The 10347-nt window shown below is 40.3% G+C and overlaps 1 protein-coding gene across 1 annotated transcript in view; it reads right to left on the reverse strand.

The window, feature by feature from the left end:
* Nucleotides 1-10347, reverse strand: part of UBAC2 (UBA domain containing 2) — a 199738-nt gene that overhangs the window by 58565 nt on the left and 130826 nt on the right. Inside the window, exons 7-8 of the mRNA XM_025208617.1 lie at nt 7319-7442; nt 5292-5339 (exon numbers count right to left, since the gene is read on the reverse strand). Of these exons, the coding sequence (XP_025064402.1) occupies nt 5292-5339; nt 7319-7442 (172 nt within the window). The remainder of the gene's footprint in view (nt 1-5291; nt 5340-7318; nt 7443-10347) is intronic.

Genomic DNA, 10347 nt, shown 5'->3' on the forward strand with positions numbered 1-10347 from the left:
GTAACTGGCCTGGCATTTCCTGGGGGCTCCCGCACCACTGGGAGCCCCACCAGGCCGCCCACTCCCAGCAGGGTGCAGTTTTAGGTCAGGACCAGGAGCCTCCTTACCATCCCCTACAGCTCCTCCCTTATCTCTAGATGATATCAGCAGCCCTCTGGTCAGACGATGTTGTTGCCTGGCCTCCAGCAGCCAAACTGCCCTGTTTATATAGACAGCCCCTGATTCAAAATGGCTGCCCTCATCAGGCACCTGGTGGCTGCCAGCTCCAGGCCGTTAAAGTGGCAGGCACACTCAGTGCCCTGCCACAGGCCCCAACCTCACCTTTCATTGAAGAGGCGCAGGTGTGGCATTTCCTGGAGACTGTTCCACCACAGGCAGCCCCACCACCTCATCTAACCTCAGCAGGATGCAGTTTCAAGTCTTACTCAGGACCAGGAAAATCCTCCATCCCCATAATTCCTACCCTAACCTCCAGGATGTTCTGGGAGCTGCAGTCTGCAGCTACATGCAACTGCCAGCTCAGCTACTAGGGTCTGGGTTTATACCCTGGCTGCCCAGCCCTCATCCAATCCGGTGGCCCCCTTGCGGTCATGTATTCAGCTAATTGGGCCTAACTGTACCTGCTGGATGCTTCACAGCCTGCTTAAGCCCCTTAAAGTGGCAGGCACCAAAGGTGTCCTGCCATGGTATGATTAATGAAGTGAAAAATCAGACAGGCCATTCTAAGGAGCTTTGATAGTTTATGGGAAGCCCACTTAAACATAATAATTTTATTTCCAAGGTATTCAGCTGAGCAATGAAGTGCTTTCAAAAGTCTTGCAGGGCCTAGTTATACATTAATTTTGAGGGGCTACAGCAGGTCTTAACCCCTGGATTGTCCACACATTAAATGATTTAAAGCACTCGCTATGTGGCTCAAAGTTACACCACTCCAGGCATGATTATTTCTTGATCTGCATAACCCAGCTCCTGAACCATTAAGGTGTACCCACTCCCCACAGATGTGTAGCTCAAGTTGAATAAACTATATCATATTTACCTAATGAACCCTGTCTGACTGCAAGCTAGCACTAAGCCAATCAACATCTGTGCACCTCACAGTGTAACATGCAACAAGGCGCTCAGATTCACTGTCTGAAAGTAACTGTAACAAAGCCCCAGTCTATTTTTGTACAGTTGAAAGTACGTGTATGATGCATCAGTTTCTGTAACTTGCAGTTCCCTAATTTTATAATGTAAAGAAACTATAACTAGGCTTGTCTATCCATAAAGTAGTTTGTTTTTATACAAAACTGGAGGATCAAAAAGGGATTTTTTCAATTCTAACCCACAGCATGAGAATTTTCATATGTAATGTACGCCTGATAAATTCAAGTACAAGAAATTAAATCAAAGTTAGATCCATGAGAGAAATATTAAAAATAAATATTTAAATCAGCATTGTAAAGGTTTTTTTTCCAATATTTTTCTACATCCACTGCTTGCAGAGAATCTTCTATTAAGTATGATAATGTCATTATTTCCACAGCAATCTATCTTACTAGTTAAAATTAAGGCACCTATATTGGTATATGAGAGGGGTAAGCAAAAGTTATTTTAATAGTAAATTTTAAGCAACAGTATTAAGAAAAACGTTCTTTGTACCATAAGGCATAAAAGAGTTGCCCTTTATGCATGTTTCATACTGACACAAGTTAAGCAAAGACCTATTTAAAGGCCAAGATAAAACAAGTTTTATGATTCTTATGGTAGAACATATAACCTCTTCACAACGACGTGGTACAGAAACATTGATTCTGCTCCTAATGAAGCTGAGAACAATTTCACTCTGTACCAGGAATTTTCAAAAAATGTTCCAACACCTAGACAGGTTATATCAATACATATTTGTAGATGCATATATTTTTGTCATGGATGGGTCCCTCTTAAGTCACCAGGAGTGAACAAAGAAGAAGGTTTTACAACTTTCTGCCTAGGTGTTTCCACATAAATCTACAAGCAAGGAATAGTGACTTATGAAGCAATATCCTCCTCTGCTCCACTTCAAACCAAAGCAGTCTACTTCAACTGAGTCTAACTGCATCAGCTATACCTTAAAGGTCAAATATAAACCACAAGTGAACTGAGTCAGCTTAAACAGAAAGCATTACAAAAACAAATTGGAGAAATTATGTTCAGAAAACTGTTCAGAAATGGTAGAATGCATTTTGATGTTCAACATGAGCAGAAGTTTGATGAAAGGAAGAATTAAGAACAGCACAGCATGAGTACCTAATTTGTGTTGTTATTTAATGCAACTGGACACTGAAATGTATTACCTTTATAAATGACCAATAACACATTGCACTTGCAACCTGCTCACTTGTTCACTATAAACATCTAAATACACATGGAAATTCTGGATGGGCAATTCTGCCTAACAGTACTGGAAAATCTGACCCACATTGATGATTATCACTTATATAAGAGCAAGAGCAACACCAGTGGTCAAATATACAAATAAATAGTTAAAAAAAATGAAACATTAGATACCTTGAAGAAATATGCAAATATATATTATACAAAATCTATATTTTCCATTGCTAAAAGGTGCATTTTGAACCACTGTAGATGCAGAATTTAAAACATTTAACAAGCATTAACATTTTACTCCCTCAACTGTTCCCTCCATTCCAATTTATATAGAAAAAGGAAGTCACTGGTTATATTTATAGGCATGATGATTCTGTTACACAAGAGATGGTTGGAATTTATAACATGTTACTTGTCTTCTGAACTGCAACACTGATTTTGTGATCAGTGCTATGGTGTTCATCTCCTGAGTATGCCTTACTTTTTGCAAAAATATCTAGAATTAGAAAATATCAACTTGTACTACCGACCTGTTTCTTAGCCATAAATCAGGTAAAACCTGAATAATATTTTGAAACATTTACTGAAAAACAATGAATGTTCAACTCAGTTCTATGGAGTCATTATAAATGAGGGAGAGATGAACATGTAAAATATTCTAAAAATATTTTGTTTCTGAAAATGAATTTAAACCAAATAAGTAAACTAGGTTTCATGTTTTAACTGTGCAATTTTGGAGAAAAATAGCTATTTTTGGTAAATACTGACATAATGTATTTCAAAAAGCATTTGAGGAAGAAACTTTCCTACAAGTTATATCTGACAGAACGTTAGGACATGCCTACAATCCTGTATACAAGAAGTTAAATCCAGCTTCTTTTGCCTCTCCCCTGAACACCTGTGCAACAGGAAGGACTGGTAACAGGAAGAGTAGAATATTTGGAGGAAGTCACAGAAAGTCACAGATCTTCACTCAATCTCTGAGGGTTGGGCTGATTTCCAGGACAGAGAAATTTAGTTACTCGTTTTTCTTAGTAACCTTGTTTTCATTTATATTATACAAATATTGAACTCCTGAACAGATTACATTGCCTGTTACTGTATTTGTTTCTGGTAGTCATTCTATTGGCTCACAGCTTATTTTGAAATAATCCTTGGAAATGGTGAAATACTGCAGTGGACTACAATAGTAATATCTCCTTTAGAGAGCCTTTAGATCTGTGCTTACAAGTCACTTTACAGTTCAGATAGGAACTCTATATGGGAATAATTCATGGTATATTATTGATCCTATTTGCAAAGGGCATAATTTAGAATGCTTACTGTAAATTAACACTGATTAGCTTCGGGAGAGCTGACTACTTCCAGACAGTCGAACAAAACTAACATTTTGGGCCCAGAGATCTGGAGCTGTAATCTCCTTAACCGAATTCCAAGGACACAGAAATTTAACAGAAACATTTCAGTGTCTCATTTCTTGGAGAAAAAAAAGGAAAGCTGATCCAAATAAATAAATAAATAAATAAATCACACCTCAAACAGTGCAAACCGCATTTGTATTTCAAATGTTTCAACTAAACTGAACAAAAGAGAGAGGCAGAAATCACACCTTGTTCAACTGAGTAAAGTAAAAAAGATTTCACACCTTCTTGCTGTTGCTATAGAGCAGCATGGTTGTTCTACACCAGAGATGGGTGATTATTTGGGCTGGAGGGCCACTTAGGGAGTTTTGGTGAGCTGTTGCAAGCCAGGTCAGCACTCAGCCCTGCTCACAAAAGGTCACCAAAACTCCTTAAGTGGTAGATTACTGGAGCAGGTGGAAGGGCAGGGTTTCCATTGAGAGTGATCTGGGACCCTGTATGGGCAAGACACGTTCAGCTGGGTGGATGGGATGGGGCCCACAAGTGGGCTGGGCCTGGGATTGCAGGGTGGTGACAGCTTGGGGCCAGGGCCTAGGGCAGAGCTGCAGTCTGCTCTGAGCCCTGCCCCACACTGCCCCATGATCCCAGAACCTGACTTGCCTGCCTGTGCTGCTCCAGGACTCCACTCCCCGCCTACCTGCGGCCCAAATCCAGCCAAGCATGCCCTGCCTGTGAGGGTCCTGGACCAGTGTCTAAGGAAACCTCACCCATTTGCTCTATCTGGTGCCCCTCGCCAGCAGTGAGTGGCGAGTGAATGGGCAGAGATGCCCAGACAATGCGGCCAGGCTTAGCAGCAGCAGCAAAGACTAGCAATGGCAGCTGGAAGGAGCTGCTGCCACCAGGAAGTGAGTTTGGCTGGCATGCCACCCCAACCCAGCTGCATGCCCGGGGTGGCGGGATCAGCCGCACACACCATGGCATGGGCTGCCCCCTGCACCTGGGGCTGAAGAACTACCACAGGCTGGATAATATCTCTTGGCAGCCTGAATCCAGCCCATGGGCTATATTTTGCCCACCCCTATTCTACACACATCCTACAAGGACAGGAAGACATCAATTTGTGTCATTATAAGTCAAAGACTGCTTTTAAAATGAAAATGTAGCGTCTGTTAAAATCAACAGGAATAAAACACTTGTGGGAATAAAGGATAAAGTATATAACAAACATTGTATTAGAATTAATGTTCTACTGTATTCAGAATACTCATTGCAACGTGCATCCAAAACTAGACCCACTGAGTTAAATGTTGGCAACCTACAAATTTTAGTCAGCATATAGTTGGTTATCTCTTCATAAAGGAAGACACTACTGTTGTTGGTCTGTCTTTATCTTCTGCTAGCCAGTGCCTTAGGAGTTTTGCATGCAAGGCTAGAATTTGAATTTCTCTTGTTACAATGGGCTGTTATTTTAAGCTGTTATTTAATGATCTGTTATTTTAAGAGCTTAAATATGCTGCAACATAAAAATGCCAAAGTGCTTCAAATATCACACATGATTTTTGAAATAGTAACACTTACCAGTCCACTTAAGGCTACAATCCAGATGTAGGAACCAGAAGTTAAGAGCTAGAAGATAAAAGTAATGATTTTAAAAACTGCTAATTGTTTTTACACAGGTGGCAACTCAACTCAAAGGACTGATTTACTGTTCTCTACTAGCATACAGGATTTCTATCTATTACGTTGAAGGAAATGATCAGGCCCACACATTTTTGCATAACCTCAGCTTCATACTAGCAGTGACCCCACTCCAGAACAACAAGAGATAGAAAAACATGATAAATCTGACAGCTATTCTTTTTCTACAATATATTCGTGCAATTTATTTTCATATTGCATTATTAAGTATAACAATATGATTTGCAGGAAGTCAGCTATATCCTATAGGGAAAAACATTTTTTTTTAATGGATTAAAAGAAAGGAAGTGGCTCAGCAGGTCAGGGAAAGCAGGAAAAGACTTCCAAGAGGCAGCACAAGTTACATGAACAATTCTGAAGCGTGCAGTTGGGGAGGGCCCAGACAGTATGTCAAAACTTAAGACAAAAATGTATTTTTCTTCTCTTGGGAAGCTGTTGATGTGGAGAGCAAGAGAGAGAAGGGGTGGAGTGAGTCTACAAGAGCTGAACCAGACAAGAAAGATGCAGAATTTCAATTAAGGTACAGGTGATAAATCCCCTTGAGACCAGGGAATGACCTGAAAAATCAGATAACCTGTTTAAGGAAGTTGGTCTGTGGGACAGCTGTCAAACATATTATGTTTTTCCATCTTTGTGACCAGAATCATAAGACCACTTTCTACAGTTCTGTCTGTGGAAGGAATGACTTGAGGTGAGTCACAGTTCATAGGCAAGCAAGTAACCTACGACATGCATGTGACAGTAGTTCTGAGCAAAACAAGGAAAGATCCAGTAGAGAGATTGTGACTAGTAATAGTAATAACCTGTTACTAAGGAGAGAGGGTAAGTAATCGAAAGATAATGATCCAGGTGGGAAAACACTCAATGGGAAAATCTGGGGTCTTTTTTTTTTTTTTAAATAAAAAGAGATGAGTTCCATGATAGCTTTGAGGGAAACAGCTAAGTATTCGGAGAGAGTAAAAGAGAATGAAGTGCTCAAACAGGTCACAGATAAGCCAACCAGTGCTCAGTAACAAAAAGGATGAAGAGTAGGGGGTTAGAGAAGTAGACATAAGTCAGTGTTCTGAAATTGGTAATTTGAAAATACATTTAAGCATATTTTATCCATTTTATTTTTTTTCAATGGTAATTTTGGCAATATTTAAAATCTTATATAATATATACAATTTAACAGATCTTCTCATTGGATTTCATATTTCACAATGGAAAATGAGAGAAGTACCCACTCATTTGTAAATCTCTGGTGGACACTTTGTTCCATGTACTGAGTATATAATATTTGGCCCTTAATTTTCCATGTGGTCCTATATGATGTTGTTTTTCACATCATGATTTTAAAAAGTGTTATTGTCAGATGGTAATGCTGTATATGAGAATAACATATCACTACCAAGATATAATCCAACCAAATCCTGACTGATGTCAAAGCATCAACAGAACGTTGCTATAAAATATTACTATATTCTTAATGGCTTCTTATTTTATTAGTTAATACATTATCACAAGAGTAGAAAAAAGGAAAAAAGAAATCAGAAAAATCAGGATAGATATTTGTTGATCCTGTGGCTCAGTTATCACTAATTTCATGAAAGTAAAATGTTTAACCAACATAACCTATCACAGAACTTGTACTTTATAGCTTTTCTGAAGCACAACAGAGCAAGAAGATAATTAAATAGAAGTGATCTTGTATACTAACTCAGTTTCTGCTTCTATTACAGAATGCCCTTGGAGTTTAGAAGTCTTTGTCTTAAATATACACCCCACATGTGTTAAGTGGCACTTTAGCTCATAGGGCTATATTTACAGGTAAAACATTACAAAGCTGAAGAGCATATAAAATTATTACTGGTAACTGCTAAATTATTAATGAAGTGAAAAGTGAACAAATTAAGCACATACTATACCTGTAAACCCAGTATATAGACCAAAGTTTTGTTTGTGATGGATAAGTGGCCTAATATTTGTGTCACTTGCACTCTTGGAATGGAGCAATAAAATGGCACAAACAGAGCAAACAGAGGACCCAAACTGTGAAAAGAAAAAGAAAATAATATAACCAGTTAATAGGAATGGTTTCCAAACATCTCACTCCACAACTAATTTCAAATATTAAATATTTTTCCTAGTTTCTTAAACAAAAATGTTAACTGTATTATTCGAGATCATTTCTACCAATTTTTAAAATTTCTTTCTTTGTTGATGTATTTGTCCTTTAAAATTAAGTACATTTTACTTGGCAAAATACAGATGAACAAGATTGCCTTAAAGATATCTATATACTTTGAGGCCTAATCTTATCAACACTGCCAGTATATAACTGAAATCCAAAGTATAATATATGATTTTCAAAATACAGAAGTACTGGTAGTTAGCCATGTTATTCTGAAGTCAGGCAAAAAAAGCTAGGTAGATCAGAGATTCAGTTAGTCTACAAGGTGCATCTCTACGGGGTTTTTTGCAAGGGCAAGGGACCACCCAAAAAGATGGTGATTGACTAAGATAAACAATTAGGTATTGTGCAACAGACCCACAAACAAACACCTAAGCAGTGAATCTTCAGCACTAGCTAACTGTATGAAAGAAGTGAAGAGCAAAATAAACTAGATCTTCCCATTCTGTAAGGTTAAGAGTGAGGCTCAGGGATGGAACTGTGACAGAATTTTTAATCTACCTGTAACAGGAAAAGTTTTTATTTAAAAATAAATGAATCAGCAAAAGGAAAAAAGTAGCACTGTCTTGTGATAGAATACGTATTTTCTGTTTGTATCAAGAAGTAGGAAGACTGGAGTGTTGTTGTAGTCAGGATGGTCCTGGAGATAGTCAAATAAAAGATAACACCAAAAACCCTAACTGTATAGTTGGGAGAGTTATTAAACAAGCTTCCAGGCACAAAGTGACCAGACCTGAGGAAGAGCACTTTGTGCCTGAAAGCTTGTCTGGCTTCTCCCTCCAACTATACAGTTGGTTCAATAAAACATATAATTAAAAAACCCCAACAAAACAAAATACTTGCTTCTTGTATAAAAGAGTGGCAAGCAGAAAGTGCTAATCATCACAAAGAGAGGCGAATTACAAAAGCCACATCTTCTACAAATATAATTGCAAACTACATTCTTATTATTCTCCTATGACTACAGTGCTAGAAGAATTTCAATATGCTACAGTACGACTACAAGTCATTAACAGATCCCAAGTAGTTCGACTTGTATTTCATTAGCCTTCTAAGATATCCTACTGTCTTTTCTCAAAACAAAATGACACCCCCACCCCAATTAGCATCAGGAAAAAGGCCCCTAATCTTACATTTGCATACAAGGAAACTTCATTAAACACATCATCCATCTTTGAACTGTTGCTAAAAGCAGCATGGCTAAGTACAATCAGTCAAAAAGTCCAAGGCTGAATTGATTCAGTCTTTGCAGGCTAGTCTAAACTGCAACGATTAAACTTAGAAGCAAGTGAACAGATATTCACTTTTGATTCGGGAAATGCAGCCACATGCCTGCAGTGGCTCAAGCCAAAAGCCAGAGGGTGCTAGAGCATGCCTCCCAGCCTCCCAGCCACTGCCAACGGGAAGGGAAGAAAGAAGTCCTTCAAGGCTTTCCCCCACTCCCTCCTCAGATGGAGCATGGTCAGGCCCTAGCCCTGGGCTAGCTAGGGTCTGCCTGGATCAGGATGGGGGGAGGGGGGGCAGCACCTGCCAGGCTGAGGAGGGGGTGGTGGGGAAAAGGGTAGTGGCACTAATATCATAAAAGCTTGAACAAGAATAGTCCTTTCTTTGAAGTGAGCATGTATTGAATACAGGGTTGTTTGCAATCTCAAGCACACTGTGTGTTCACTTCCTCTTCCTGCTGCCTCCAAGATCTCTGGGATTTGCAGTCCAGACTTACAGCAGCAGGACTCTTCCTCTTTCTGCTTCCAGGTGCCTCTGTGATTTGTAGTCCATGGTCGCAGCCAGCAGGATGCTGGACCAGAGAGCAGGGGATGTGGCCAGCACATTCAGCCAGGGGAAGGGGTCCCTGGCCCCAGACCTCAGCTGGAGCTTGCCTGGGGGGGCCGTCCCTCCCCTGCCCCCAGCCGCAGACCCAGCTGCAGTCCCCGGGGGTTGATGTGGGGTCCCAGTGATGACTGGCTTGCCTGAGGGGGTTTCCCAGCCCCTGCCCCCTCATCAGCCAGCCATCACTGCTCCGGCTACAGACCAGAGGGGCAGGGCCAACTCTGCTCTCTGGGGCAGACAGCCCAGGGCTGCAAACCATGGGATGCTGGGAGACTCTGATTTAACTTGAACGAGGAAGGGGTTTGGGACAGAAGTTTCATTAACTGGTTTGACATAAATCAGTTAAGTCTAATACTATATTCAACCAGGTTTATCTCAAACTGGTTTCAGCCATTTTGAAACTGGTTTATGTGCACTGAACTTCTGTTCTGTTGCATGTTTAAACCAGCTTCTGAAAACTTAAAATGGCTTATGTGTAACTGTTGTCCCTAGCCCATGTGTTTAGTAATGAAAATCAAATATGAAGCTGATTAAATGCACCCAACTTGGAGCATGACTATAAACACATAGCCTATGCTGGGCAAACAAGCTGAACCTACATTTTTTTTAAAGAAATTTTTCGTGTTCCAAGCCAAATCAGTTAAATCAACTTCAAATCCACGAGTCAGTCCAGAATCATATGTGGCCCTACAACCGGCAAACATCCTCCACCCCCACCAGGGGCTTCAGATATTTCCAATGTCTTTTGGCAGGCATCCTATGTGTAGGATGCCCCCAAGTGGGAGGGGTCGCACTCTAAGTCAAGGAGCAGTATACATCGACCCTCATCAAGACAGAATCCAAGGATGAGGAAGTAGAAGGATTGTGGGTTAGGCTACATGGGGGGCAAGGAGAAAGGGATTTGGTGGTAGGGGTCTGCTACAGACCCCCACATCA

This window comes from Alligator sinensis, unplaced genomic scaffold (genome assembly GCF_000455745.1).
Source record: "Alligator sinensis unplaced genomic scaffold, ASM45574v1 scaffold744_1, whole genome shotgun sequence".
In the NCBI taxonomy this organism is placed as follows: domain Eukaryota; kingdom Metazoa; phylum Chordata; order Crocodylia; family Alligatoridae; genus Alligator; species Alligator sinensis.